Source organism: Carettochelys insculpta, chromosome 3 (assembly GCF_033958435.1).
Source record: "Carettochelys insculpta isolate YL-2023 chromosome 3, ASM3395843v1, whole genome shotgun sequence".
NCBI lineage: Eukaryota > Metazoa > Chordata > Testudines > Carettochelyidae > Carettochelys > Carettochelys insculpta.
In genome coordinates, this window is record NC_134139.1 from 153119591 (window position 1) to 153138244 (window position 18654).

At 46.7% G+C, this 18654-nt stretch overlaps 1 protein-coding gene across 1 annotated transcript in view; it reads left to right on the top strand.

Moving 5' to 3' along the window:
* Positions 1-18654, top strand: part of B3GAT2 (beta-1,3-glucuronyltransferase 2) — a 58952-nt gene that overhangs the window by 14877 nt on the left and 25421 nt on the right. Inside the window, exon 2 of the mRNA XM_074991077.1 lies at positions 13184-13328. Coding sequence (XP_074847178.1) covers positions 13184-13328 — 145 coding nt within the window. The remainder of the gene's footprint in view (positions 1-13183; positions 13329-18654) is intronic.

Consider the following 18654-nt stretch of genomic DNA (forward strand, 5'->3'; position numbering starts at 1 on the left):
CCAATGCCCCCGACTCAGGAAGGCAACAGGTAGAAGGGAGTTGCTGGCAGGCAACAGACCCTGCTTTTTAGGAAACACGCAGGCTGTTTGGGGAGGGGAAGCATCGCATACACTTCCTGAGATGCTGGCTCTGGTGCGCAGCTGAGGGACTCCCCCTGCCCCCACCACATGCCACAGGAAGCTGGTGCTACCTCCATTTTTGCAGGATGTAATGCCAGTGCAGGCTGTTTCTTGGGGCGGGGGGATTGATGAGGGGATGTGGGTCGCCTTGCACCCCTACCTCTGAAATTTCTTCCTGTCCTCGCAGGTGGGCATGCCCCCCAGTTTGGAAACCTGTGATGTAGAGCAAGACTCTGAATTACAAATATTATATATTACATTATTACCATACCTTGCACTCAATCTAAGGCCTTCTTTACACAAGAAAATTATACTGATGAGTTCTTCAGTTTTGAACCTAAAGTTAAATTAGGACAGCTTCCTTGTGTAGATACTCGTTTTGGTTCAAGAATGCCTTATAACAAAATAGCTTGGGTCAGTCAGGTTTGATTGTGGCTGAATCAATATAGTGCATTTGAAAATTAAACAAGTATGTCCACATGAGGGCTGTGCTCTGCTCTAAGTAAATCAGTTTTAAAAGTGTTTCTGAAGTGATACATTGTTAAAACAGTATAATTTTCTCATGTAGACAAGGCGTCAGGATTTTAATATGATTTGCAAGCGTTACATGATTTAGTCGTACAGCATGGATTTGTCAAGAACAAAACACGTCAAGCCAACCTGACAGCCTTCTTTGGCAGGGTAACAAATCGTCTGGATACGGGGAAGATGGTATATGTGGCAATCTGCAAGGCTTTTGTGTTCCTGCGTTCCTTGATCTTTTTATAAAAAATGAAGGAAATACGACCTAGATGGAGCATACAGTGGTACAGTCAGGTGAAAAACTATTCCCAAAGAGTAATTATCAGTGGTTGACTGTCGAGCTGGAAGGAAATAATAAGTGGGGTCCCACAGGGGTCTGGGTCTGTTCAATATCTTCAGCAGTAACTTAGTTAGATTTTCAGAGCACTTTTGTAAAGTTTGTGGATGACATCAAGCTGGGATGTGCTGCAAGTGCATTGGCGAATATGGATAAAACTTGAAATGTTCTGAAGTAAACTTTCTTGATGTAGGAAGGAAAAATCACTTGCACATGTACAAAGAAATGATTGTGTTGGAAGGATTGCTATAGAAAGAGATCTGAGAGTCCTAGTGAATCGCAAAGTATGTATGAGTCAGCAGAGTAACACACTTGTTTTAAAAAAAAAAAAAAAAAAAAAAAGGCAAATATTCTGGGATGTGTTACCCGAGCTGCGTCTACACGTGCACGCTACTTCGAAGTAGCGGCACCAACTTCGAAATAGCGCCCGTCATGTCTACACGCGTCGGGCGCTATTTCGAAGTTAACTTCGACGTTAGGCGGCGAGACGTCGAAGTCGCTAACCCCATGAGCGGATGGGAATAGCGCCCTACTTCGACGTTCAACGTCGAAGTAGGGAGAGTGTAGATGATCCGCGTCCCACAACGTCGAAATTGACGGGTCCTCCATGGCGCCCATCAGCTGGGGGGTTGAGAGACGCTCTCTCCAGCCCCGCAGCTCACTGGTGGCCGCGTGGAGCGGCCCCTTAAAGGGCCTCTCCCCCGCCCTGACTGCAGGAGGCTGTGGCAACGTGCAGGCTGCAGGCTGCACACACGGCGAGGAGCCTGCAGAGACCTCAGCCTCCGACAGCAGCCATGGCAGCCCAGCAGCCCCCCCAGCGCCCCCAGGGGACCCCCCCCAAGGGCAGCCAGGGCAGCCAGCCCAGCCAGAGGGCCAAGCAGTCTGGAAAGTGGCAGCGGGGCCCCTCTTGGACGGAGGCCGAGATGCGGGACCTGCTGGGGCTCTGGAGCGAGGAGGAGGTGCTCCAGGTAATGGGGAGCAAGAGACGGAATGCGGATGCGTTCGCTCGGCTGGCCGACGGCCTGGCTGCCCGGGGTCACCCTGCCCGCACTCCTGACCATGTGCGCAGCAAGGTGAAGGAGCTGCGGCAGGGTTACGCCCGGGCCCGGGATGCGGCCAGCCGATCTGGGGCCGCCCCAGTCACTTGCCCCTTTTACAGGGAGCTCAGGGACATCCTGGGCTCCCGGCACACCTCCCCCCCTCCGGCCACCCTTGACACGTCGGCTGACGAGCCCCAGCAGGCCCTGCAGCCGGGCTCCGGCCCGGAGGTAAGCCCCGCACCCCGGGGGTCCCCCCCGGAGGCCATTCCCGGGACATTGCGGCAGGGGGAGGAGGAGGAGGAGGAGGGGGGCTCCTCCTCCACCGATTCCAGCCTGCAGATCCTCCTCCTGCCATCCCGGAGCAGCAGCAGGGCCTCCGACCCCCGGGGATCTCCGGACCATGGGAGCGGACCCACAGGTAGGTACCCCTCTCTGGTGGACACCCTGGGGCTGGAGGGGCGGGGGGAACAGAGATGTGTCCAGGGCCCCCCACACGCTCACATGGCCATGGCCCCAAGGACACCAGGGACAGGGCCCTCACAGCACTGCAGCCAGCAGCCCCTGCCCCCCGCCACCCTGCATGACAGTGCCATGCCCCATCCCCGGGCCAGGGGGGAGCGGAACCTCGAGGGGCCCCCAGGCGGAGGGGGTGGGACACCCCGCAGCAGCAGCATGCAATGGAGTGCGGGGAGTGCCAAAGGGAGACCCAGGCTGCAGATGAACCACCTGAGCCGAGGAGCTCCCAGGGCCAAAGGAGGATCCTGGCGCTACAGCTGGCAGGTGACACCTCTGCCCTGAACAAACAGGAGGGAGGAGCCGAGCTGGCTTGGAATTGGGGGGCGAGGGCGGGGGCCACAGATAGAGGCTAGGGGAAGGGAGAGCTGGTAGGCAGCCAGCCTGAGGAGAGGGAAAGCTGCATCCCAGAGGGGCCCCCCCTTGGGGTCTTCTCCCCATGACGGGTTGGAAGGACTGTCTCTTCCGACAGCTGGTGCTGTCACTCCTGCCAGAAACTGGCCATCTGTGGCCTAAGAAACCTCTCCTGCTCTCAGACCCTGCGGGCTGAAGTGAGAGTCGCTCCCACCAGGGGACGGGCTGCAGGGCAGGGGGACCCCTGAACCCCATCCATCACAGCAGCATCTCCCGGGGACGGGGATGGGGAACCTGCAGCACAGGGCGGGGGGGACAAAGGCCACGGCTCGGGGACCACACTAACGCCTGTCTCCATTCTTCTTTCCCCCCTCCTCTCCTGTGTCCTGCACCTGCACCTGCACCATCCGAAGGACCGGAAGAGAGCGCCGGCGAGGCGTCGGTCGTCCCGGAGACTCCTCTGGGACCCTCGCTCCAGGGAAGCCCCTCGGCCGAGGAACCACCGGCCCCGCGGAGGGCAAGACGGCGGACCCCGCGCCTACTACCGGCGGTGGCCACAGACCCCCAGCTGCTGGCCATCTTCCGCCGGCAGCTGGAGGTGTCGGAGCAGCACCTCCGGCTGCAGGAGCAGGCGCTGGCCTGGCACCGAGAGGCATGGGGGGCCCTTCTCCAGACCGTCAACCGGCTGATTGACTTCCTGGCCCCCCATGCCGCGCCGGCTGCGCCACCGCCCGCCATGCCCGCTCCTGCAGCCCCACCACCGGCTGCTCCAGCCGCCGCCGGCCCGTCCGCCGTCGCCCCACCACCTCCCCGCGAGGACCACCGCGCCGAGGGACCCCTGGAGCCACCCGAGACTCGCCGGCACCGATATCTTCCGGTGGAGCCCGCTCCCACCCAGCCGTGGACCAGACTGCAGGCCCGCCGGAGCTCCCGGCCGGGAACGCCCACTGGGGGCCTGTAGGGGGTGAGGGGCCCGGGACGTGGCCCCCCCCCCGATGGACAGACTTTGGGGACTGGGTGGGTGGGTGGTGTGGGTGCTGCCCCTGCTTGCCCCGTCCCCCCTGTAAATAGTTCTCCCCGTTCTCCTCCCTGCTTTTTGGTTTTCTTTTGTTGATGGCGCACCCTGCTTGGAGTTTATTGTTGTACATAGTCTTATTCGTGCCCATCTTGCTTTTGTTACATGTTTGTCCCTCCTTTTTGCTTTCCCTTTCACATGTCTATATTTTTCTATTTAAAAAAAAAAAAAGGTTCAGCCAAAGAAAACATTTACGTTCACCCACAAGTTCGTGCTGTCGTTTCTCCTGGACAGGGGGCGGGGGCGGTGGGGTGCTCCATGGTGGTGTGGGCGTTGAGGCAGGAGTGTGGGGGAGGAAGGGGCGGGCAGTCGGGGGCCTGGGCAGAGTTCACCCCGCGGCCTGGTTGTCGAAGTGGGCCCGCAGGGCTTCCCGGACCCGGGTCCCCTCTGGGTCCACCTGCCGACTGGGGGCAGCAGGTGGCTGGACGTGTGCCCTGCTGGCCTCGGCGGCCCAGCCCTGAAGGAAGGTCTCCCCCTTGCTCTCGACAAGGTTGTGCAGGGCGCAGCAGGCACCCACAATCTGGGGGATGTTGTTGGGGCTGGCATCCAGGCGGGTGAGGAGACATCGCCATCGTCCCTTGAGGCGGCCGAAGGAGCGCTCCACCACCTGGCGCGCACGGTTCAGGTGCTCGTTGAAGCGCTCCTGGCTGGCGGAGAGGTGGCCCGTGTAGGGGCGCATGAGCCACGGCCGGAGGGGGTAGGCCGCATCCGCAATGATGCAGAAGGGCATGGTGGTGTCCCCCAGAGGGATCTCCCGCTGGGGGATGTAGGTCCCAGCCAGCGGCACAGGCCCGAGTTGTGGAAAACCCGGGCGTCGTGGGTGCTGCCAGGCCAGCCCACGTAAATGTCCTGGAACCGTCCCCGGCTGTCCACCAAGGCCTGCAGGACGACTGAATGGTAGCCCTTCCAGTTCACGTATCGGCCTCCGCTGTGGTCCGGGGCACGGATGGGGATGTGGGTCCCATCCAGAGCCCCGAAGCAGTTGGGGAAGCCCAGGGTGGCAAAGGCGGCGACAGTGGCACGTGGGTCCCCCAGCCTCACGAGCCTGTGCAGGAGCATGGAGTTGATGGCACGCACGACCTGCAGGGAAAGCACATGGGACAGCCCCAATGAGGGGTGAGCAGGGTGTGCATGGCCCTGCCCTGGCCTGCCCTGGCCCCCCTGGCCTGCCCTGCTCTGCCCTGGCCCCCCTGGCCTGCCCTGGCCCCCCTGCCCTGGCCTGGCCTCCCCCTGTGGGTTCTCTTACCTCCATGAGGACAGCCCTGACGGTGGCCTTTCCGACGCCAAACTGCTGCCCCACGGATCGGTAGCTGTCCGGAGTGGCCAGCTTCCAGACAGCGATGCCGACCCGTTTCTCCACAGGGAGGGCATGCCGCATGGCAGTGTCCCGGTGCCGGAGTGCGGGGCTGAGCCACTGGCACAGCTCCAGGAATGTCTGTCGGGTCATCCTGAAGTTGCGGACCCAGTGCTCGTCGTCCCACTCCCCAAGCACCAGGCGCTCCCACCAGTCGGTGCTGGTGGGGTGGCTCCACAGCCGCCGGCGTGTGAGGCGGGGGGTGGAGCGGGGTGCTGCAGGGGTAGGGGCTGAGCCCCGCTGCCCCGGGGGCATCTCCTCCCCTGGGGCAGGAAGGTGCTCAGCTGCCCCCAACATGACAAGAGCCAGGGCAAGCCCTGCTCCTGCCAGGAGGGCTGGCTGGACCTCTAGGTGCTGCTGCTGCTGCTGCTGCTGCTGCTGGGGGTCCATGACTGCAGCGCTCGGGGTCTGTGTGCCTATCTGGCTCGTCAGACCGCGTGCTGTGCAGGCTGAGCGTCTGTGGGAGGGGCCCTTTAAGGGAGCGGCTAGCTGTTGCCCTGGAAGTGCTAGCCTGCCCTGTGACCCTGTGTGCAGCTGTGCCCGGCATCCCTATTTCGATGTGTGGTACTTTGACGCGTAGACGTTCCCTCGCTGCGCCTATTTCGATGTCGGGCTGCACAACGTCGAAGTTGAACATCGACGTTGCCAGCCCTGGAGGACGTGTAGACGTTATTCTTCAAAATAGCCTATTTCGATGTCGCAACATCGAAATAAGCTATTTCGAAGTTGGGTGCACGTGTAGACGTAGCCCCGGAGTGTTGTAAATAAGACATGAGAAGTAATTCTTCTGCTCTGTGCTTTGCTGATTTGGCCTCAGACGGAGTATTTTGTCCAGTTCTGGGCACCTCATCTCACAAAAGACACGGACAAATTGGAGAAAGTCTAGAGAACAGTTACAAAAATCATTAAAGATCTAGAAAACATGACCACTGTTTGCTTAGCGGGCTTCCTGCTTCTGATGTACTTTATTATTGTTATTTTATTATTACCATAATCTGGGGGTTATAGTGGACCACAAGCTAAATATGAGTCAACAGTGTGATGCTGTTGCAAAAAAACCAAATCTGATTCTGGGGTGCATTAACAGGTGTGTTGTGAACAAGACAGGAGAAGTCATTCTTCTGCCCTACTCTGCACTGGTTAGGCCTCAGCTGGAGTATTGTGTCCAGTTTGGGGCACCGCAGTTCAAAAAAGATGTGAAGAAATTAGAGGGTCCAGAAAAGAGCGACAAGAATGATTAAAGGTCTGGAGAATGTGACCTATGAATAAAGGCTGAAAGAATTGGGCTTGTTTAGTTTGGAAAAGAGAAGATTGAGCGGAGACATGATCGCGGTTTTCAGGTATCTAAAAGGGTGTCATAAGGAGGAGAGAGAAAACTTGTTCTTTTTGGCCTCTGAGGATAGAACAAGAGGCAATGGGCTTAAAATGCAGCAAGGGAGGTTTAGGTTGGACATTGGGAAAAAGTTCCTAACTGTCAGGGTGGTCAAACCGTGGAATAAATTGACAAGGGAGGTTGTGGAATCTCCATCCCTGGAGATATTTAAGAACAGGTTAGATAGATGTCTGTCAGGGATGGTTTAGATAGTACTTGGTCCTGCCATTGGGGCAGGGGGCTGGACTCAATGGCCTCTCGAGGTCCCTTCCAGTCCTAGTGTTCTATGATTCTATTGCAATTACTTTGAGTTTTTGGCTAGCTGTTCTTTATATGGGGATAAGGGCTTGTTTACATGGGAAAGTTTTAGCAGTATAAGATAACATGTGAATTTGAATGATCTCCCTGTGTCAACAGAGTTGCTCTGGTATTAAGTGCCTGTTGTTTTATTTCGCTCACATCACTTTGGAACGGGTGTAAACTAACTGGAGAAAATCACTCAAGAAAATGAGTGTGTTTGCACTGGGGGACGTATATATTGATTTAGTTATGTTAGTTTAACTACACCCATTAATATACTGGTAAAACATTCCTGTATAGACATGTCCTAAGAGAGGGGAGGGTCCTGCTCCTGTGTGCACATTTTGTGACATTAGAGCCAATGTGTATGTGTATTAGTGAAAATGTATACATTGTTACAAAGAGATCAAGAAATAGGTCTAATGCTGAAAACACAGCTATCAAAACACTTTGGCTATGGTCACACCGGCAAGTTTTGTTGACAAAACTCAGCACTTTCACCAGCAGCATTCTGCCTCTCAGCCCTGAGGCATAATGCTGCTGTCGACAGATTCTGTCGTCAGAAAAGCTCTCTGGACGCCCGGGGGGACCTTCTCTTGACAGACAGGGCGTCCAGAACAATGGGCAGCCCTGTCCCCTGTGCTTCCAGATGCCTGTTTTTTCAATAGAGTGGCCAGGCAGTCCAGACGCTCTGGCAGAACGTCATGCTCTTCCAGTCGGCTTCTGTTCATGGCCGCACTCTGTCAACAGAGGTTTGGTTGGGAAATCTCTTCAGACAGTGACTTCTGTCAACAGATCGCTATGGTGTGATCAGAGCATTCATTTTTTGCTGTTCTAAAGTAGTCCAAATGAGTTTAATTACGGTCTGTTTTTAAGTATTTAGTACATTAATGTTGTAAACTTTCTATTTTCCCAGATAGAGTAGTAAAAGTCCAGGGAAATGACAGCAAACAAAATGCCTTAAATACTCAAAACAGTTAAAGAAAACCGATAACCCATTTGGCAGCTCAGATGCTAGACAAAAATATAAAGACGTCTCACAAAGGATTGAAAAGGTTTTTATGTCCATTTTGGAAAAAAAATTAAGATGTAGAAAGAATACGTGAAATATAAGACTTTCTTATTTTTATTCTACTTCTGTTTTTACCTTTGGAAGTATAAGGAATATCAGTCTGCTCTTTCTGGTTTTGCTGGAGGACAAGCTCTGAGGAGCTAGAGGGTGGGTATTCTGTGTTTTCTGACTTGGATGGAAAGAGTGGGGGGTAATGAATCTTTGACAATAGCTTACTTTCTCTAAAGAGACCTCTTACTATTAGAATTAAAATGCCATTAATGGTAGCAAAGTTTTAAATGTCTAGAAAAGGGAGTTTAACTAGTTTAACTAAATAAATGTAAAAATTAATCATCTTACACTAGTGCAGATCCCTAATGTAGATTCATTTAAGTGGGGTTATACTTAAATTGCTTAAATTGGGACTGACTTAAGCTCCTTATATTGTGGGGTTGTACCACTTGAACAAGACTCATTTTTAACTTGAGTATGTTAGACTGGTCAACTTTTCTAGGGTAGAGAATATCTTAGGCAATCTCTGGTGATGGCATAATGGCCGTAGTGTTTCGGTAACAAAAAACTCTTCCAGGGCAGACAACACCTACATTTCTAGGGTGAAATCTCTGTTCACTGGACTTAACAGCAGAATTCCTATGTGATGTCAAACATGATTGGAATCAATGTTAAAATCAATGGTTTACAACCAGGATCATCTCGAAGTGGGTGCGGAGCCTGGGGCATTCCCCCAGTTGCCCCAAGTGTGCGGTCCTGGCAATCCACCCATACCACAGGGCCCATCCCTTCCTTGCTCCGCTCGCAGCCTGACCCCCAAAAGCATGGGGCCTGGGGTGGCTGCCCCACCTCATCCTGTAGACAGGAGGGCCTGTTTATAACCTATTTAGGAAGCATAGAATGCCATTCACCCTATCCGTTTGCTCACTCAATGTCAAAAATAGAATTAATTATTTAAGTCACTTGGAAGAGGATTATCTTTAATGTGTATGGAATATTGTCCTAACAGATAATGGATAATATATGGTACTAGTTGGTGTCTGCTGCAAGCCACCAAATCACTTGAGAGACCAGGACAACAGGTCCTTACACACCCATCTGTAACATGAAGGGGAAAAATCCTTGTTTGATCTTGGGCAACTTCAGCTTGCGTGATCCATGCTGCAGATCTCATGTTGGCAGGCCTAAAACACCCACAGAATTTCCAAATGTTACACGTGGTAATTATCCAACTCTGAAAGACTTGTCTCCAACTCATGGAAATTCTATATTAGCCTTATCTTAATAGATGGAGAGGAATTGATCACAATATTAAAATATAATGATATTCTTGTAACACATTATCGTGATTTAATGGCATACGATAATGTGCAAACTGAAGAAAGTCTAGACCATGATGTATAGATGTGGTACTTCAGAAAGGCAAATTGCACAAAGTGGAAGACAACTGTAAGCTAGAGCAGTTTGGAGGAAAAAGGAATTGGAAAAATATGAATGTTAATTGGGAATTGTCTAAGAAAACTCAGCCCAATAATCATAATCACGGAAGAAAATCTCATTGTGTAGAGGTGAAGTGAGGTCTAGTATAACTATATAAAAGAAACGGAAAATAGACTGGAATATAAATCAGTAGCAAGAAATTGTAGAAAATTGATAAAGGAAGCAAAGGTATGCCACGGTTACACTAGTGAGTTTTACTGACAGTACCCCAGTTTTGTTGACAAAACTTGTGGAATGTCCACGCACAAAATGTGTTCAGTTGACAGGTTGTCAACAAAACTCAGCACTTTCACTAGCAGCATTCTGCCTCTCAGCCATGAGGCGTAACGCTGCTGTCCACGGAAACTGTCGACTAAAATTCTGCGTGGACACTTGTGTAGGGGCATTCTCTCAATAGACAAAGCATTCAGAACAATGGGCAGCCCTGTCTGCTGTGCTTCCATTTGACTGTTTTGTTGAGAGAACAGCTGGGCAATCCAGCTGCTTTGTTGACAGAGTGTAGCGCTCTTCCAGCTGGCTTTTGTGTGTGGCCACTTTCTGTCACAGAACTTTTGTCAGGAAATTTCTTCTGACAGTGAATTCTGTCAACAGAGCACTGTAGTGTAACCATAGCCATGGAGAAATGTATCCCAGCAGAGTTGATAATACGAATAAGATCTTCTCATATATTTTTGGGGAAAAAGTATCCTAATAATGTTATTGGCCTATTACTAAATGAAAATATTAGAATTATAGATGACAATGAAGAAGAGGCAAAAATGTTGAATAAGCATTTGTTTCATATTTTGGGAAGAAAACAAATAATGTAGCTAGCTCATTTAATAAAATACTTTGGGTGTGTGTACACAAGCTCACTACTTTGAAGGGAGCATGGTAAATAGGGTGTCGGGAGATTATTAATGAAGTGTTGTGGTGCATATGCTGCACTTCATTAAGCTTATTCTTCCCTGCAGTAACTTCGAAGTGGTAAACTTCAAAGTGCCAGCTCTTGTGTAGCCACGGCTCATCCACCGGTACTTCGAAGTGCCTGGGTAACTTCGAAGTCCCTTTACTCCTCAAAAGTAGGGAGCTAATGTAGACACACCCTTTCTCTCCCACTAGTATCTTATGAGGATATTAAACTGAAGTTATTGAAGTTAAACCTTATAAAATCAGTGGGTTTGGATAACCTGCATCCAAGATTTTTAAATGAGCTGCGTGAGTAACTCCTTGGGCTATTAAGGTGGACTTTTTAAAATAATAATTAAAGGGCAGAAATATAATTAATACCAATTAACATGGGTTTATAGAGAAATGGATCTCCTGTCAAACTACCCTGATTTTTTTAAAAAATGTGATAAATGTTCAGCTGATAAAGGTAATCATGTCAATGTAATATATTTAGACCTCTATAAGGTATATGACTTGCTACCACCTGACATTTGGATTAAAAAATCAGATTAGCATGTTAAAATATTAAATGAATTCCAAGCTAGCTAACTAGCTTATTGGAAATGGAGAATCATTATTGAACAGATGTGCTTCTAGTGGATGTGGCAGGGATTAGTTCTTGCCTCTGTATTTTTTACAGTTTTTAATGACTGGGAAGAAAATAGTAATTCATCACTGATAAAATTTGCAGATGATACAAAAATTGGGGCAGTAGTAAATAATGAAGAGAACAGGTAACTATCTGAATTGTGGGGTAAGATGGGCACAAACAATATGCATTTTAATATGGCTAACTATAAATATGTGCATTTAGAAACAAACAGTGTAGGCCATGTTTACCGATGAGAGACTATCCTGGGAAGCAGTGACCTTGAAAAACATTTGGGGGTTGTGGTGGAGAATTATATTAACATGAGCTCACCAGGCGTCAACTCTTTGACCAAAAGGGGTAACTCGATGTTGAGAAGCATAAAGAAGGGAATCCGAAACACAAGCAGAGAGATTTTTACATCTGTATTTGACACTAGTGTGGCCATTACTGGAATTCTGTGTCCTCCATTTCAGAATGTGAATAAATTTGAGAGGCTTGTGAGAAGAGCCATGAGAATGATTGATCGATAAAGGATTAGAAAGACGTCTTATTGTGATAGACTGAGCTCCTTGAATTTTAAAGTTAACAAAGAAGAGGGAAACAGAGGGACTTGATAACAGTTTCTAAATACCTACCTGGTGGGCAGAAATTTAATAATGGGCTTTTCAGTTAACATGTATAATGCAATCTGATGGCTGATTATTGAAGCAAGACCAGGCCCCACTGAGCTAGATGCATTCAGACTGGAAAGAAGGTGTAAATGTTTTAAGTGCATGAATAATTAACCTTAGCCATTCACACAACTTACCAAGGTTTGTGGTAGATTCTCCATCACTGATAATTTTTAAATAAAGATTGGATTTTCTTCTCAAACATAATATGCAGAAATTATTTTGGGGAAGTTTTATAGCCTTTGTTACACAGGTGGTAAGACTGACTAGATGATCATAAAGGTCCCTTCTGGCTTTGGAATCTATGAATCCATGAAAGAAAAACATCATCCCTACTGTTTCCCCCACCGCCTGAAATTAAGAAGTTTTATGTACCACAGAGTGAGTTAGGAGGAGAGGGGGCACAGAGGCCCTATCTTTTTGTCCTCTACTGACCACTTTTTAAACACACTTAGTCCATGCTGTTATGCAAATCTCATAAGAGCACACTTCCAGTCAGAATCAGCATTTATTTCTGTTCCAGAGACTATTACCAGGCTGTAAAATAAACATTCCATTCTAGCCTGATTAGGCTTCTGTGGTATGATTCATGTGCATTAAGGATTTATAGAAAAAAACGTGTTGAGACAACAAAAATACTCTTCCAGAGGAAAAGTCAACCCTGCACATCTGTGCTTTTCTTTAAAGAGGAAGAGATTATATAGGTTTTGGGTGGTTTTATATTTTTGGTTTGGTGGCTCATAGCTTAAGCAACTCTGGTAGCAAGTTTATTTCTCCTCAGAATATTCCCAGTAGACTTGAAGTGCCTAGTGACTTGAGATCTGAAAAACTAGTTGATAGTGAGAGAACTTTGGTACACACATAGCCTCCAAATACCAATTCTCAAGGGTTGAAATCTGGGCACCCTGAATGAGTTCTAAACACTTTGGCTGTGGCCACACTTGGCCAAAACTTTGAAGTGGCCAAGTATTGAAGAATGGCCAAGAATTGAAGAATACTGAATATTCAGCACCTCATTAGTATTCGCATGCTGCTGGCTGCTGCGCTTCGAAAGGGCCACTTTCAAACGCGCGGCTTGGCGTGGCTATACGGGGTTCCTTTTTTGAAAGGACCCCGCACATTTCAAAATCCCCTTATTCCTCTCAGCTGATGGGAGTAAGGGGATTTCAAAATGTGCGGGGTCCCCGTGTAGCCGTGCTGAGCTGGGAACGTTCAAAATCAACGTTTTTGAAGTGCTGTGGCCAGCAGCATGTGAATTCAATTCAGTGCCTCATTAGTATTCTTTGATTTGGCTATTAGCGTGGCCATTTCAGAGTTTTGGCCAAGTGTTGCCACAGCCTTTGTGTTGACTGGAATGTCTAGATTTTACTTCACCCATTTCATACAAAAAATCTCCTGAGAAAACAAGGGAAATCACCTTGTGCCACCTCCTTCTTGCAGATGCGTACAACCCGCAAAGTATCTGTGTGGCCCGTGGGGCTGGTGGGAGGTCGAAGATATGAGCGCCCTATAGTGGAAAACGGCAAAGTTGTTGGCTGGTACACCGGCTGGAGAGCAGATCGGCCATTTGCCATTGATATGGCAGGTAAGTACTGATAAAGCAGTTCTGTGGGGTATACAAACTCAAATGTCGTATTTGTACTCATGAACAGGACAAAAGCACGTGTTTACCTATAAAGTGGTCATCCTTCAAATAAGGACAACTTTTGAAAGTTTTCATCTTTTCTTGTGGAGTTGTTGATTCCGTAGGTAGGAATATTGCTGAAGATATCATTTAAAAGAGCAGAACTTTTGAAATGCAATAATTGTATGTTCTAGCCCTTCTAGTTTTAAATATCCCAGAAATCTGAGTATGCACACTTTAGCCAATTAAATAATTATTTGATAGTAATCCAATGTATTGTAATTTGCTTGAATTGTATGTGTCAATTCAGCATTTGTTTGATTAAATTGTCCTCAAATCATTTAATTTTTGGAGGAAACATGAGTCTTTCTTTATATGATCAACACACACACTGCAGTGTAAATGCAGACCCTGCCTAACCTGCATGTTGTAAAATGCTACTTTGTCATGAAATGAATAGTTTTCTGTTGGTTACGTGAAATAATGACAGTGATAGCTTTAGATAGATATGGTTTGAAACATTGGATGTGGCGGGAAAATCACTGACAGCTATAGCCTACTTAGGTGAATGCAGAAAAGCTTTAAAATTGATCTCATCAATCTTCAGCTGTGAAGTTAGCACACCACATAGCTCTGTCTACCTGTCAGCCCATGCTTGACCAGTCTTTTGTGTATAAATCTCAGCTGCTGACAGAATCTCCTCTCTGCAGAATTCTGATTTCTGATGTAGCAGTCTTTTGGTGTGGTATAACTTTTGTACTTTAAAAAATAGCTGTTATTTTTCTGTGTGTGGAGGATAGGGAGAAGAAGAAAGGAATACAAAATGACCTTGTATTTTTCACTTGAAACTTTGTGTGAAGGCACGCACTGCTCTAAGGGCTAGCTAGGTGTTCCCAGCCAAAACAGGCTAACTGGAGTGGAAATGGTTTCCCAGAGGGCTCCTGGGCCTATGCCTTCTGGGCTTCACAGACCTTGCTCAGGGATCTCCTTGTCTCACCATCCCAGCTCGCCTCTGAGTGCTCCATCCTTTAAGGATAGCCTCACTATGCAGGGGTCATCTGTGCTCCCCTCAGTTGCACCTGGCTTATCATCAGGGTTGGCCTTTTCCTGGCACTTAGCAGGGCAGACTAACCTTTCATATTTGAGTAATATTTTGTGTGGCTTTTGGCAGTGTATCCTTCTTTCATCGCAAGAACAATGGTAACCCAGTATTTCAGGCCTAGTGTCCAACATTTTTCATAAAGAATATGAATGTTTAATCACTAAAAACAGTAATATAAAATTAATGGTGGTTAAAATAATTTCTAACACCTTTTTTTTTTTTTGGAGATACTAACAGTTTTACGTAAGTGATTGATATTTGGTACATGAATGTGAAGTCCAAAATGTAGAGACACTTCTGGTAAGATAAAGAAATTTGCCTGAAAACTCTACAGTCACATTTTGTCATCCTTGCTGACATCGTATCTGCACTCCTCTTTGTGAATACCTAGCTCAGGGACAGAGCTGGGATTTTCAGTCCCTAAGACAGCACAGTCTTGTCTGAGTGATGTGCAGTGTGGTTGGTAAGACCATTGAAGCCAAACCATAAAACAGCAATTCCTGTCTGCAGAGAGATAGAGATACACCAGTGTTATGGTATCAAAACTAAAAAGCAGTCCGGTAGCACTTTAAAGACTAACAAAATAATTTATTAGGTGATGAGCTTTCGTGAAGTGGGTCTGTCCCACAAAAGCTCATCACCTAATAAATTATTTTGTTAGTCTTTAAAGTGCTACTGGACTGCTTTTTTGTCTTGATAGTATATAGACTAGCACAGCTATCTGTGTTACTATTGAACAGTGTTATGCTGTGCAGGTGGTTGCTCATGGCTATTCAAAGGATGATAGAAAGGTGTATCATTCATTAGCTACAGTCAAAGAGAGTTAGACAACCTAAGCCCAGGGAATCTCACCCTTGGATGAAGAGGCATGTGAAAAGTTGATGAGTGATTTGGTTTGTACTTTGAGATCAATACTTTGAATATCAGGGAATGGCATAAATATGGGGAAGAAGCAACACCAAAAGAGAACAGTACCTGCTTATAGTCTTAAAAAGCAGCTAATGGAAGAAGGCAGCATGGAAGCAAGTTGTAAATGTTGAGTGGAATACAAAATTTTGCAAAACAAACCTCTTCAAGATTTGTGAGTGCCTCAGGGAATCTTAATTTCATTATTTCATTTTTTTTAAGGACCAAGCCTTTTCATCATCTTTATTTTGTTAAAACAGAAACTACACTCTGTGTCTGAGCTAATACACAGTCATTTCACGTTTGCAGAGATGTTGCTTTTTCATCATTAGCTGGAGACACAAGGTTAGAAAAGATGGAAAGAGTAAGAGTGAAACACATAAATGCAGAATCAAGTAGACAATTGAAAATGAATGTTGTCCGTCTGCAGCGATTTTGACCAGTGTGGTCAGGTCTTCAAGTGCTTGCTCTTGTCTCTTCCATTGTAGATGAGTGCACACCATGCACACAGTTGCTGGGAGTTTTTCCCTTATTGGTATCTGTAGGACTGACTCTAGAGCCTCCTTTGACCCAGTTCTGGATTCTCAGTGGCTGTGCCTCACCCTTCCATTCCCCTGCCCTCCCCTCCTGGTGCTATGTGACTCTGAGCTGGTTGGTTGGCTAAGGGCAGGCTTGAGAACATGCATGTGGAAGTTGGGGCACAGTGCCACTCTCCATGTAGCCTGGGAAGAACAGACCAGGAGGAAGTTCCAGATCAGAAGCTCCCTTCACTACAGCTGATAAGGAGGGAGAGAGCCTGGGCCCACCTGGTGTTCCCTGCCCCCAGACCTGCCCCTGACAAAGAGGGTGTATTTTGTGGTGGATATGAAACATTTATGCATTTTATCCTTGTTTAGCTGGTTGTATGCACTACTATGGTGCAAACCTCCCTAGTGAGACCATAACCGTCATAAATGTAGCTAAATGTGGTGTTTATAAGCAATTGATTCAGATGAAAAAAGTAGATGTGTTGTGGAATTGTTTGTCTCATTGAAGTGTGAAGTGTTACCGAAAAGTCTGGGAAACACTAGTCAGAGAACACCATTCCTACCCATCATGGCTAACAGCCATTGATGGATCCCTCCTCCATGAATTTATCTAGTTCTTTTTTGGACCTCTGTTAAAGTCGTGGTCTTCACAACATTCTGCAGCAAGGAGTTCCGCAGGTTGACTGAGTGTTGCATGAAGAAACACTTCTTTTTATTTATTCCAAATCAGTCTTTTTTTAAATCTCTCCTCATATGACACTCTTTCCAAACCTGTAATCATTTTTGTTGCCCTTTTCCAAACTTTTCCAGTGCTAAGGAATCTTTTTGAGGTGAGGTGACTACATCTGCATGTGGTGTTCGAGATGTGGGGGTGCAATGGAGTTATATAGAAGCAATAAGATATTCTCTGTCTTTATCCCTTTTTTAATGACTTCTAACATTCTATTTGGTTTTTTTGATGGCTGATGATTCCCATGCAGAAGTAGTGCCAGATCAGTAGAGGCTTCAGACCATGCGCACAAAAGGCCAGAGACATTTGTTAGAAGGCTTAACTCATGGAGGTAGCTGTCAGACCAGTCTTGGAACATCTGTTATGATTATGGCAATATAGTTTAATTTTTGAACAGTCAAAAGAAAAAGTGGAGTGAACCTGCAGAAGAAAAAAATTAGATGATTCACCTGAGTCTTAGCTATTTGATTTAAATGACAATTGAATAATATAAAAGTCTTGACTCTGTTTTCAAAAACAGTATATCTGCATTTATATTTACATAGTGTGATTTCATATGCCTTTTATTTAATACCTGTCCAATTTAAGTGAAATTTGACAATATAAAAAGCAAGTTTGACTTCATTTTCTACTGATCATTGAATTGGCACTGTATGACCCTGAAAAAGTAATAACATTTAATTTTGTAAGCTTTTCTCTAAGTAAGCTAGTCAGTAGGGAAACCAGTTCTTTATTGGCTATTTTGTATTAAAATTCTGATCGAGAGTGTAGTAACTTTGCATGTACTTACCATCTTATTAAGAAGGTTTTAATTTTAATCTTGGAGGGCTTTTGAAAAATACCTTAATAGTCAGGTGTAATTTAAATGAGATTTGCTCAAAAGGAAATGTTGATTGAGTTCTTTCATTTGAGTTACATTTTTATTAGCCACAGTGAAATTCTTGGTTACTCCAAGTGTTCTGAGAAGTTGGTGATGTTAGAGAGAGAGTGAAAGAGTGTTTGTGTGTGTGTGTATTTCATTACTGTATTGAATATTTATGGAATATACTTGTTACTTCTTAAGTTACTGTTTTATTGTTACAAAAATATACCCAGGAAAGCATAATTTTGTATCAACGTTTTGCACGTTGGATGTAATATGGAAACAGTTATAAAAAATTAAGAAGTCTTTAACATGTGGATGAAAAAATGAATCCATTTATTTCCATTTATTTTTGTAGTTTGTCTACATTAAGTATGTTTGACTTAAGTTTTTGTGCAGTCCTACAAGGTTCATAGCCCTGTGTACAACATAGTATGACAACAAATTTAAACTAAATATTCTACATACTTATGTGGAAATGTCTAGAATAATTATCCTTAGGCTGGTGATTTATAGTGAAGAGATGAAAAAGGTGTGCATTTTCCAATAGCTGCTTATTGTTGTAAAGAAGGCAGTAGCAGTTTGCTGTAGCAGTGCTAAGTTAGGAATATTTTGGTTTAAAGGTGCAACACCAATTTAAATACTACAGTGCTGTATGTCTCTCTGGTGGTAAGAGTACAATAGTCCAACAAAATCACTTCTTCTTCGAGTGGTCCCCGTGGGTGCTCCACAATAGGTGTCGGGCTCGCCCGGCGCCGCAGATCGGAAATCTTCCAGCAGTTTCTCCTGGATCGCGCATGCACTGGCGCGCACCGCCCCCCTGTGCGCCCCCAGCTGCGCTCGCGATCCGGTCCCCGCCAGTTCCTTCTCAGCCACCATCGGCTGCAGACGGAATCTACTCAGGCTAAGGCCAGAGTCAGATTAAATAGTGATTTTTTTTCTACATGTCATTTGTTGTTTTGGTTATTAAAAAAAAAAAAAGAGAGAGAAAGCAAAGACAAAGAGAATATCAGCAAAAAAAAAAAGAAAAGAAAAAAGAGAGGAGCGGAGAAGAGAAGAGCGGACGTGAAGGCCATTTAGGCCGCCCGGTGATCACTATTTGGGGTGGAAAGGCACGGATTAAGTGCTAAGTACCCTATTAACAGTAAAGGACTCACCGC